The sequence below is a fragment of the Carlito syrichta genome, unplaced genomic scaffold, assembly GCF_000164805.1.
Source record: "Carlito syrichta isolate Samal-C Ts95f unplaced genomic scaffold, Tarsius_syrichta-2.0.1 Scaffold97032, whole genome shotgun sequence".
NCBI lineage: Eukaryota > Metazoa > Chordata > Mammalia > Primates > Tarsiidae > Carlito > Carlito syrichta.
In genome coordinates, this window is record NW_007041128.1 from 168,296 (window position 1) to 181,506 (window position 13,211).

The 13,211-nt window shown below is 40.9% G+C and overlaps 1 protein-coding gene across 1 annotated transcript in view; it reads left to right on the forward strand.

Moving 5' to 3' along the window:
• CENPP (centromere protein P) overlaps window positions 1–13,211 on the forward strand; it is a gene marked incomplete at its 5' end in the record, with an annotated part of 66,268 nt that overhangs the window by 2,800 nt on the left and 50,257 nt on the right. The window contains one exon of the mRNA XM_021714751.1: window positions 3,024–3,205. Within this exon, the coding sequence (XP_021570426.1) occupies window positions 3,024–3,205 (182 nt within the window). The remainder of the gene's footprint in view (window positions 1–3,023; window positions 3,206–13,211) is intronic.

The following is a 13,211-nucleotide window of genomic DNA, read 5'->3' on the forward strand; positions in this document are numbered from 1 at the left end:
ATATATATATATACACACACTCAAATTGTATATAGATTTGTTTTAAAGGAATAAAATTTCTTGTGAACCCTCAATTTGGACAAAAATTTTAATGCTACTAAGACAAACATACAAATAATAAAAGTATAAAACCAATAAAAATTAAAAGCAATTCAAACTAACATTCATTGAAATAGACCAATGATATTTGCTCAAAGTAGATAGTTGCTCTGAATGAGAATGTGCAGGTTTTCCCTTTTTTGTGGTAAAATACACATGCAGTTCAATATTTTAGCCATTTTTAAGTGTACAGTTCAGTGGCATTAAACATTGTTGCACTCATCCCACTATCTTCAGAATCTTTCATCACTTCAAACTGAAACACTATACCCATTAAATAATAACTCCCCAGTTCCCCCTCTGACACAACAAGGAGTTTTTAGAGTTGTGTGTACATATCCTTTAATATGTCAAGTTGGTTCTCTTGCCACTTTTCTCCATTGGAAATAACCTGAAATCTTAATTCATGGCTTGCTGTACGTTTGGTGTTCACTTATCAGGAATTCATCATTTATGGATGAAGATTGCCTCTGTTCTTTTTTCATTGACTTTATATATTTGATGTAATTTGTGGGGCATCAGCCTGTGATGACAAATTCAAAAGAGGGTATGGTAGTCTCATGATACAGAATACACTTATATTAATGTTTAAGAAATTTTTTTTTTTTGAGTTGGAGTCTCTGTTGCCCAGATTAGAGGCATACTCACAGTCACTGCAGCCTTGACTTTCTGGGCTTAGGTGATCCTTCCACCTCAGCCTTCCAGTAGCTGGAACTACAAGTATGCGCCACCACACCTGGCTAATTTTTTATTTTATTGTAGAGATAAGGTCTTGTCAAGTTGCCCAGGCTGGTCTCAAACCCTGGGCTCAGGCCTCCCAATGTGCTAGGATTATATGCGTGAGCCACCACGCCTGGCCTAAGTAATTTTAAATCGACTTTTTTTTTTTTTTTTTGAGTTGGAGTCTCTTGCCCAGACTGGAGTGCAGTGGCACACTCCCGCCCACCGCAGCCTCAACCTTCTGGGCTCCTGCGATCTTTCCACCTCAGCCTTCCAAGTAGCTGGAACTGTAGGCCCGCACTACTACACCTGGCTAATTTTTGATTTATTGTAGAAATGAGGTCTCGCCAACTTGCCCAGGCTGGTCTTGAACCCGCAGGCTCCACTCGCCTCGGCCTCCCAAAGTGCTGGGATGACAGACTGAGCCACTGAGCCTGGCCTTTAATAAAGACTTTTATACAAGTCTTGGATCCTCAGTGTGTAGAATATGGGGTTAGATTATTCTATTATTCTCTGTAGACATAAAGTAAAACATGTTATGGTCAAGAGAATTGGGCTAGTATAGTGGAATCAGAAATAGAAAAAGACAGATAGTTTTGTGAAGGAGCAGAAAGATTAACAGTAATTCCAGATATGAGGCAAGTGAAGGAGTCAAGGGTAACTTTTAAGATATAGAGCCTAAAATATCAAGGGAAAGATTTCATTATTAACAAGAGTAGGGAAATTCAGGGGGAAAGCTGGTTTGAGGAGAAAACATTTGGTAGGATATCAAGCTAGATCTACTTTGTAAGAAGAGATGTACAGAAGAGGTATTTTAAGAGTTACTGGCCTAGAGGGGCTGAGGTTAATCATTGAGTATTCCTCAATGGAATGGACAGCAGAAGTAAGAGTGTTAGGGTTTACCTCTACTGTTGGAGACAAGAAGCGGAGAGTGGAGGACCCAAGATAGGAAATGAGAATCAAGATAATCATGCCCCAGTATCCAAGGAAGGGATGTTTTAAGATGGTAGGAGACGTCAACAGAGTAGAATGTAGTACAGAGTTTAAGGGAAATGAAGAATGACTATAAGTGAAGTACTGTCCAATGCAATTATTAGCTACACTTTAATTCTTTTTTTATAGGAAAATAGATTTGTATATTCTCAGTGAAGAATGTCTGGTTATAGTGGTGTTTCAAGAGATTATGCTGTTTCTTTTTCCTGTGGAATTTTTCCCTCCTGTATTCTTAGATTTCTTTTTTCTTTTCTTTTTTTTTCCCTTTGGAGTTGGTGTCTCGCTGTTTCCCAGGCAGGAGTACACTAGTATGCTTACAGTCACTGCTTTGACCTCCTGGGCTCCAGTGATCCTTCCGCCTCAGCCTTTCAAGTTGCTGCAACTACAGGCATGCACCCTGGCTAATTTTTTGATTTATTGTAGAGAAGAGGCCTCACCAAGTTGCCCAGGCTGGGTGAACTCCTGGGCTCAGGCAATCCTCTTGCCTCTGTCTCCCAAGGTGCTGGGATTACAGGCGTGAGCCACCTCGCTTGACCTTTTTTTTTTTTAAATTTCAAGGTATCTTTAAAAATATTTTGAGAAGTCTTGGGATGCCAGACATTTAGATTGGAATTTCCTGAGTTAGATGTGACATTTTCATTTTGTGAAGTATTCCTGTTATTATTCATTTACTTATTTGTTTGAGTTGGAGTCTCACTCTGTCGCCCAGGCTGGAGTGCAGTGGCATGCTCATGGCCACCTCAGCCTCGACCTGCTAGGCTCAGGTGATCCTTCTGCCTCGGCCTTCCAAGTTGCCAGAACTACAGGCACAGCTAGTTTTTATGATTTATTGTAGAGATGAGGTCTTGCCAAGTTGCCCAGGCTGTTCTTGATCCCGTGGGCTCAGCCAGTACCCTCCCCTCGGTCTCCCAAAGTGCTGTGATTACAGGTTTGAGCCACCACCCCGGCCTATAATTTATTTTAAAGATCTTTCTAATATGTAGAAGTATGATAGCATAATTTGGTTCCATTTGTTTTTTGAAATTAAAGATTGCAGTGTTAGTAGCCACATTGGTTTTGAGAAAATTCTTAGGTAGTTTTTTTTGAGGGTGGGTGATTTTATGGGAAGAAAGTATGAGGGACAAAATGGGAGCAGTTTGAGGAAAATTAGGAATATTAGATGAAATACTTGTTAGTAATTAGAGTAACTGTTTCTGATACTTGCCTTTTAGAAAATCATTTCAAGAAATACACCAACCAGATCCTGAAGGATGGGAATCTTCAAAAGATCTGAGAAGTCAGGTTGAACATTTCAATTCAGAGCTTTCATTTCTAAGTACACTTACTGGCATCAATATACGAAATTACTCCAAGAAGACAGAGGACCTGACAAATGCTGAAATGACAGAAAATAGTAAGCATTATTTTTTGATTTAGAAGTGGTGTTGAAGCTTACCTTTTTATGTGTATGAAAGTGGTTGTCATAATGTTGAGATTAAAAAAGGTAACTATTTGAAAGTGTAGTTGAGGTGAACCTGTTTAGTCTGATGCCTTTTGAACATCACAATGTGCATGATACTCTTTGAGTCGGAGTCTCATTCTGTATCCCAGACTGGAGTGCAGTGGCACGGTTATGGTTCACCACGGCCTTGACCTCCTGGGCTCAGGAGCTCTTCCATCTAAGCCTTTTGGGTAGCTGAGAATACAAGCATGTACCACAACACCCCTCTATTTCTTGATTCTTTTTTGTAGAGATGAGACCTGGCTATGTTACCCAGGCTGGGATAGTATTCTTAAAAGCCGCCTGAGGTAAATATTATTAAAGAAAAGACGTAGTCTGTCATTAAGTACCTTCATAGGCAAGTAATAGTGATGTGATTAGTGACTGTAAGAGTAATTTAACTTATAAATCTTAGAAGTTGCTCACCACTGACATGAAAGCTGCCTCATCTGCAGTGTTTTTCTGTCAACTTAGCCTTTGGCCAAGATAAATGTTTTAGCGGCTGGATCTTTTGCCAGAAGGAAGGTTTCTGGCCCCAGTGACTAAGTTTTATTGCTGAAGATTTGTAATGCACTAATAGGTAAGGACGGTTTCTGCCCCAACTGACTAAGCTTCATTGCCACTTGAGCTGTGCAACTGGATGTGAAGAACGTTGTTTGGATGACCAGGTGCAGTGGTCACACCTATAATCCCGTTGCTTTGGAAGAAGGGAAGATTGCTTGAGGACAGGAGTTCAAGGCTAGCCTGGGCAACATAGTAAGACCCCTGTCTCTATAAAAAGTAATTAAAAAAGATGATTTTTGTCATAGAACACACCTGTAGTCCTAGCTACTGGGGAGGCTGAGGCAGGAGGATGACTTGAGTCCTGGAGTTCGAGGTCACAAAGAGCTACGACTGCACTTCAGCTTAGGCAAAAAAAACCCCACAAAACTTTCGACAAGAATAGCATTTTCTTTTTTTTTTTGAGTTGAGGTCTCACTCTGTCATCCAGACTGGAATGCAGTGGCAAGTTCATAGGTACCGCAGCCTTGACCTGCTGGGTTTCAGGCAATCCTTCTGCCTCAGTCTTCCAAGTAGCTGGAACTACAGGTGTGTGCCACAATACCCTGCTGATTTTTTTTTTTATTTTGCGTTGGAGACTCACTGTGTTGCCTAGGCTGGAGTGCAGTGGTATGCTCATGGCCACTGCAGCCTTGACCTGCTAGGCTCAGGTGATCCTTCTGTCTTAGCCTTCCAAGTAGCGGGAATTACAGGGATGAGCCACCATGCCCAGCTGATGTTTTGATTTATTGTGCAGATGAGGTCTCACCAAGTTGCCCAGGCTGGTCTTGAACCCGTGGACTCAGGCAATCCTCTTACCTCCGTCTCCCAAAGTGCTGAGATTATAGGCATGAGCTACCGCACCCGGCCCACTTTTTTGATTTATTGTGGAGACAAGGTCTCACCAAGTTGCTCAGGCTGGTCTCAGGCAGTCGTCTCGCCTTGGCCTCCCAAAGTACTGGGATTACAGGCTTGAGCCACTGCGCCCAGCAAGAACAGCATTTTCTTTTCTTTTTCTTTTTGTTTTTTTGTGTTGGAGTCTCACTCTGTCACCCAGGCCAGAGTGCAGTGGCACGCTCATGGCCACCACAGCCTCAACCTGCTGGGCTCAGGCGATCCTTCTGCCTCAGCCTTCCAAGTAGCTGGAACTACAGGCATGCGTTACCACGGCCAGCTAAGTTTTTTGATTTATTGTAGAGATGAAGTCTCGCTAAGTTGCCCAGGCTGGTCTCGAACCCATGGGCTCAGGCAGTCCTCTCACCTTGGCCTCCCAAAGTGCTGGTTTATAGGCGTGAACCACTGTGCCCAGCCAAGAATAGCATTTTCTAAAACAGAAATCATTTTAGGTCATGCTTCCTGACTTTCCCACTGAAAATAGCCATCATGAAAGGGTAGAGGGAGAGTGACCTCAGAGGGCTATGGGGGACTGAATTACTTATAGAAACAAAGTGATGGAATTAGAGACTTAATTTACTTGAAAGGAAGAGATAGAATGCAGAGAATACAGAAAATAAAGATAGGCCAGGTATGAGATTTTTACTAGCATAAAATTCTCAATGTAAAGATTAAGCATAGAGACTTGAGAAACCTAATGTGGCCAGAATGGGAGATTTCAGACAGGAATATCACAAGAGATGACAGACTTCTTCATGAGTAATATATGCTCATTTTAGAAAATGTGGAGAAATATAAGCATTATGAAGATGCAATGCTACTTTTTTATGGTCCAGAGATCTTTTGTTTTTTATACCTCTCGAGCCAAGAATGCATAGGGAGTAGGCTCCAGTAGCTCAGGCTCCTTCCCATGGGTTCTCACAAGGTGTGCTTCTCTGGGTGAGGCAGGCTGGTGCTTCATCGACTTCCAGGTGTGTTTCTCCTTGGCTGCCTTCTTTTTCTTGCCTTTTCCTTCATGTGTTTCAGGAAGTTCTCTCGACTCTTGAGAGTGCTTAGTGTGCTCAGTATGCACGTGAATTCTGGCAAGAATCTGCCTTTGACTTGTTTGTTAGTGACAATGCCGACAGCATGCTGGGTGACACTGTAGACTCTTTCTCTCTTGTGGGGCATTCCTTTCTGAGCAGTATCCATTCCCGTGATATCTACACTGTCACCTCTCTTGGAGCTTTGCATGTATGTGGCCAAAGGAACAACTCCGTGTTTTCTTTCTTTCTTTCGTTTTAATGTAATGACGTGGCGTACAAATCAGGACTGGGTATGTAGGTAGTTTATGTGCAGGTGAAGTTTGGGCCCTCAACTGGTCCTAACTTTCCCGGTTTAAGTTCAGGTACCTTAGTGATATTATGTGTCCCCCCCTTTCCCTGGCAGTATCCCACTACTGCTGATACCTCCTTTATAGTATTGTGATGAATGTTCAGAACCCACTTATGTGTGAGAACGTGTGATATTCGGTTATTTGCTTTTGTGATAGATCACTGAGTATGATGAACTCTAAATCCATCCAAGTTGCTGCAAGGTCCATAATCTTGTCCTTCTTTATGGCTGTGTAGTACTCCATTGTGTATACGTACCATGTTTTCTTTATCCAGTTCACTTTTGATGAGTAGCAGGGTTGGTTCCATGTTTTTGCTGTTGTGAATAGTGCTGCAATAAACATACATGTGCAAGTATCTTTTTTTTAGAATGATTTGAGTTCCTCCAAGTATATTTCCAGAAGAGGGATTGCTGCTTCATATGGAAGGTCTATTTCTAATTCTTTAAAAAAATCACCACAGTGTTTTCCATAGAGATTGAACTAGTTTACACTCCCACCAGCAATGCAGAAGCATTCCCTTTTCTCCACAGCCTCTCCAGCATCATTTGTTTTTTGTTTAATGATGGCTGTTTTTACTTGAGTTAGGTAGTATCTCAGAGTGGTTTTGATTTGCATTTCTCTGATGATTAGTGAAGCCAGATTTTTTTTTTTTGAGTTGGAGTCTCACTCTGTTCCCCAGACTGGAGTGTAGTGGCACACTCAATGGCCACCCCAGCGTAGACCTGCTGGGCTCAGGCGATCCTTCCACTTCAGCCTTTCAAGTAGCTGGGACTAAAGCCACATGCTGGCATGCCCAGTTAACTTTTGATTTTTATTGTAGAGATGAGGTCTGGCCAGGTTCCCCGGTCTGGTCTTGAACCCTCAGACTCAGGCAATCTATTCGCCTTGGCCTCCCAAAGTGCTGGGATTACAGGCTGAGCCACCGAGCCTGGCCAAAGCTGAACATTTTTTCATGTGTCTGTTGGCTCTTTTCTTTTGAGAATTGTCTATGCATATCTTTTGCCCACTTTTTAATTGGGTTGTTTTTTTCCTTTCCAATAGTGAGTTCCTTGTAGATCCTGGATGTTAGGCCTTTGTCAGATCTGCAGTTAGCAAATATTTTCTCCCATTCTGTGGATTGTCATCCCACTCTCTTGATGGTGTCTTTTGCTGTGTAAAAGCTTTTCAGTTTGGTGAGGTCCCACTTGTCTGTCTTATCTTTTATGGCATATGCTTTTAGGGTTATGATCAGGAATTGGTTGCCTATTCCAATATGCATAAGGATATCTCTTGTATTTTCTTAGATTCTTATAGTTTGAGAATTTTTGCTTAGGTCTTTGATCCATTTAGAGTTGGTTTTTGTGTAGGTGATAGGTAAGGGTCCGGTTTCATTCTTTTGCATGTGATCAGCCAGTTCTCCCAGCACCATTTGCTGAATAAGTTCTCCTTTCCCCAGTGGTTGTTGTTGATGGCTTTGTTAAAGATGAGTTGGTTGAGAAATTGAATTTTTGCTTCTGGAATCTCTATCCTGTTTCATTGGTCTATATGCCTGTTCTTGTATTAGTATCAAGCTGTTTCGATTATCGTAACCTAAGAGTGTAGTTTAAAGTCTGGGATTGTGATACCCCCTGCTTTGTTTCTTTTGCTGAGCATTGTTTTGGCTATTTGTGGGCATTTATGTTTCCATATGAATTTCTGTATTATTTTCAGTTCTGAGAAGAATGATGTTGGTAGTTTAATGGGTATTGCATAGGATGGACATCTTAACAATATTGATTCTTCCAATCCACGAGCATTGAGTATTTTTCCATTTGTTTGTGTCACCTTTGATTTTTTTTTTTTTTTTTTTTTTTGATTCAGAGTCTCACTGTTCATGGCCACTGCAGCCTCAACCTGTCGGGCTCAGGCGATCCTTCTACCTTAGCCTTTCAAGTAGCTGGAACTACAGGCATACACCTTTATGCCCAGCTAATTTTTTGATTTATTGTAGAGACAAGGTCTCACCATGTTGTCCAGGTTGGTCGCGAACCCATGAGCTCAGGCAATCCTCTCGCCTCAGCCTCCCAAAGTGCTGGGATTACAGATGTGAGCCATCATGACCTGCTTATCTTTGATTTCTTTGAGCAGTGTTTTGTAGTTTTTGTTGTAAAGGACTTTCAATTCTCTGGTTAGGAAGTTGCTAAGTATTTTTTTTTTGTGGGTTTTGTGAATAGGATTGTGCTTTTTTATTTGGTTCTCAGCCTGTGACTGTCTTTTGCACACTGATTCTGTATCCCGAGACTTTGCCAAAGTCACCTATCAGTGCAAAGAGGTTTTTGATAGATTCCCTTGGGTTTTCAAGGTATAGGATCATATTGTCTGCAAAAAGGGATAACTTGACTTCTTCTTTTCCTATTTGGATATCCCTGATTTCCTTCTCTTGCCTAATTGCTCTAGCTAGGACTTCCAACACTATGTTGAACTGGAGGGGTGAGAGTGGGCAACCTTGCTTTGTTCTTGTTTTCAGGAGAAATGCTTCCAACTTCTGTCCATTGAGCAATATGTTGGCTGTGAGTGTACTGTAGATGGCTCTTAGTATTTTGAGGAATGTTCCTTCTGTGCCTAGGTGCTCAAAGGTTTTTAACAAGAAGGGATGCTGAATTTTTTGAAGGCTTTTTCTGTGTCTATTGGTATAATCATGTGGTTCTTGCTTTTACATCTGTTGACGTGTTGAATTACATTTATGGTCTTTGGCTGTTGTACCAGTCCTGCATCCTGGGAATGAAGCCTACTTGGTCATGGTGAATGATTCTTGAGAAGTATTGTTGGATCCAATTTGCTGGAATCTTGTTGAAAATTTTTGTATCTACGTTCATCAAGGGAAATACCACTTTAAAGCTAGAAATAAGTAGTTGTGGGGATTTCTTGAAGTGAATTGTGAAGGAATTCCCCAAGAGTAATAGTAGTGGAAGAAAAATACTTTGAACAGGAAAATAATAAAGGCTGCTGCTAGCAGGCAAATGTATTCTACATAGGTGTCACTGGTTTTCAGAGATTTCTCTCTCTCTCTCTTTTTTTTTTTGAGTTGAGGTCTTACTCTGTTACCCAGGCTGGAGTGCAGTGGTGTGATTATGGCTCACCAAACCTGAACCTCCTGGGCTTTGGCAATCCTTCTACTTCTGCCACCTGATTAGCTGGGACTACAGGTGAATGCTACCATTCCCTACTAATTTTTGAATTTTTTTTTTAATTTTAGAGATGAGGTCTTGCTATGTTGCCCAGGCTGGTCTCAAACTCCTGGGCTCAAGCAAAATCTCCTGCCCCAACCTCCCAAAGTGCTGGGCTTACAAGTATGAGCCACCATACTGGTTCTTTTTCTCTTTTTGACAATAAGAATATTTACCTGAGAATAAAATTGTATTGTATAATATTAGAAAGAAGTGAAGTAGCTGATAGGCTTTACAGCTAAAAAATGCAGCCAGAGCCGGGCTCAGTGGCTCAGCCTGTAATCCCGCGCCTTGGGAGGCCAAGGTGAGTGGATTGCCTGAGCCTGCGGGTTCGAGACCCGCCTGGGCAACTTGGTGAGACCTCTTCTCTACAATAAATCGAAAATCAGCCGGGCGTGGTAGCAGGTGCCTGTAGTTCCAGCTACTTGGAAGGCTGAGGTCAAAGGATCGTCGGAGTTCAGCAGGTCGAGGCTGCGGTGGCCAGGAATATGCCACTGCACTTCAGTCTGGGTGACAGAGTGAGACTCCAACTCAAAAAAAGAAAAAAAAATGCTTGAAAACTTTGTTATTAAAGATTATTTTTTATGTCACATTTTCTGTTTGTTATAACACAGAAAAGATATTACTAGATAAAAGTAAATGGTTGTTCCTGACAGAGCTAAGTGATACAACTTTGTTCAAAATGGCATTTATAATAATAACACTGTATTTTGACAGCTTTTTTTTTTTTTTTGAGTCTTACTCTGTTGCTCAGGCTGGAGTGCAGTGACACGCTCACAGCCACTGCAGCTTGGACCTGCTGGGCTCAGGTGATCCTTCTACGTCAGCTTTTGACAGCTTTTTAATCTTTTGAGCAAATTGATAACAAAACAGTTTATTTAGTGGGTGTGCTCGGTGACCTAATCATGCCATCAAGTTTCTAATTAATCAACAAATAATTACCATATCTGTTTCATCACTTGGCCAGATACTGTTGATAAGGCAGAGTTATTTGAAGTCAATATTTCTTTTAATTGGGCAGATACAGTTCCTGTGATATGTTAATGAATATAGCAGGAGCTAGGTATTCAAATCGTCTGTTCCCTTCAGATAGTCATGTTTAAGGAATGTATACTTTATTGAAGTTATGGTTTTATTTTTCCAAACATTTTTAGAACTCTTCTTTTGGAATCTCCTTTAGTGTCTATGATGATTCTTTTGAATATTCTCAATATTCATTTCTTAAGAGTGCCCATACAAACTAAGTAATGATGTGGAGTACAAAATTAATATTACTGAAAAGTAATAGGAGTAGTTTTAAAATTTTTATTTTATTTATTTATTTAGAGACAATGTTTTGCTCTGTCACCCAGATTGAAGTGCAGCGGCACAATCATAGCTCATTAAAGCCTTGAAATTCTGGACTCAAGCAATCCTTCCACCTCCGCCTTCCAAATAGCTGGGATTACAGACATGAGTTACTGTATCTGACTAATTTGTAATTTTTATTCTTGTCTTTTGACAAGCTTTAGAAATATTTTTAAAATATATGGATAGGATTGATAGTGCATTGTTTTGTAGGAATAATCTTTTGGTGCCTGTGAACTTTGTTAGAAATACACCCTTACTCATTATTTAAGAGAAAAAGAAATCAGTGTGTTCAGGTTAAAGAGTACTGAACTGAAAATTTATCACACTACATATATTTATATATGCATAGTACTCTTCCATAAACAAAAAGCTTGGATCTCAGACAAATTAGGACATCTCTGTGGGCCCGAGTTTCTTGTGTACAAAATAAAGTGGTTGAACTAAGTTATTTCTAAGATTCCACTGCATTTTTTTACCTGCATTTTTGCTTTATTTTTATGAACAAAGCCCAAGGTTACCAAAGCCCCAGAGTCTTTTGCTTTATTTTTATGGACAAAGCCCAAGGTTATCTAGATTTTTTTCCTATGTTATTTTCTAGGAGTTTATAAAGTTTTGTATTTTATTTATTTATTTTTTTAAGTTTTGTATTTTACTTTTAGATCTTTAATCTATTTTGAGTTAATTTTTGTGAAAGGTATAAAGTCAGTTAGATTCCTTTTTTGTTTTCTTCTCTGAGTCGGAGTCTCACTCTGTTGCCCAGGCAGGAGTGCAGGGGCATGCTCACGGTCACTGCAGCCTTGACCTGCTGAGCTCAGGTGATCCTGCCTCAGCCTTCCAAATAGCTAGAACTACAGTCGCCACCACACCCATCTAATTTGTTGATTTATTGTAGAGATGAGGTCTTGCCAAGTTGCCCAGGCTAGTCTCGAACCCATGGACTCAGGCAGTTCTCTCACTTCAGCCTCCCAAAGTGCTGCCCAAAGGGATTATAAGCGTGAGGCACTGCCCAGCCCTGCCTTTTTTGTTTTCATGTGGATGTTCAGTTCCAGCACTTTTTTTTTGAAAAGACTATCCTTTTTCCGTTTAATTGCCTTTGCTCCTTTGTCAAAGATCAGTTGACTATATTTGTGTGAGCCTATTTTTAGACTCTCTCTTCTGTTCTGTTGATTTATTTGTCTAGACTTTCATTAGTACCATACTATCTTGATTAATGTAGCTTTATAGTAAGTCTCAAAATCAGGTAGTTTTAACTTCTTAACTTCTTCAACTTTATTCTTCTTTAATATTGTGCTGACTTTTTGGGTCTTTTGCCTTTCTATATAAACTTGTGAATCAATTTGTCAATATCCACAAAGTAACTTGCTGGGATTTTGATGAGATTGCATTGAATCTATAAATCATCTTGGGAAAAGCTGATATCTTAGCATTACTGATTCTTCCTTAGCCATTTATTTTTTAAATCCCAGATCCAGTCCATGGTCAGGCATTGCCTTTAACTGTTATGTCTCTTTTGTCTCCTTGAACCTGGTCAGCCCTTCTGTCCTTAATGACATTGACATCATTGAATGCCACTTGTATTATAGAGTGTTCCAGATTGGTTTTTTTTTTTTTTTTTTTTTGAGTTGAAGTCTCACTCTGTCACCCAGACTGGAGTGCAGTGGCCGCTTCCGGCCACCGCAGTCTCAACCTGCTGGGCTCCAGCAATCCTTCCGCCTCAGCCTTCCAAGTAGCTGGAACTACAGGCATGCGCTGCCACGCCCGGCTCATTTTTGATTGATTGTAGAGATGAGATCTCGCCAAGTTGCCCAGGCGGGTCTTGAACCTGCGGGCTCAGGCAATCCACTCACCTCAGCCTCCCAAGGCGTGGGATTACAGGCTGAGCCACCGAGCCCGGCTCAGATTGTTTTTCAACTTGTTTTTTTCTGATAGTTTCCCCTTGATAAGATTCAGGCTATACATTTTTGGCAGGAAAACCATGAAAGTGATGTTTTGTCCTTACCAGTCCATCTTATCAGAGGCAAATGGTGTCACTTTGTATCTTTCTGTCTTTTTTTTCTAACTACTTATTGAACAGATTTTACCCAGTCTTTCTATTTTGAGCCCCAAGTTCACTTCTCATAGAGGTAAAATGCCCTTCCTGTATTCTGCTATGTGAATAGGCTTGCTTCTGGGCTTTCACCATTGCTAGCTTAGATTTCAGTTTTTCTGGATTCGCCAGGTTACTTCCACTTGTTTGTGTGCTGTCTGGTTTATCTGATTTCCAGCTTCCAAAAGTAATTTGCTCTTATACTTTCTACTCCCTTTATCCTTGTAGAATTGTGCCCCTCAAAAGAGAGTTTCATTAGCAAAACTAGATGACCACATAAAGTCACAATAGTGCTTACGTTTTGGATGGAGATAGGGTATAGTCTGGGAAAGGACATGGATACTATTAAATTTCTGTATCCGCCGGGCTCGGTGGCTCAGCCTGTAATCCCGCACCTTGGGAGACTGAGGTGAGTGGATTGCCTGAGCCCGCGGGTTCGAGACCCGCCTGGGCAACTTGGTGAGACCTCATCTCTACAATAAAAAAAAA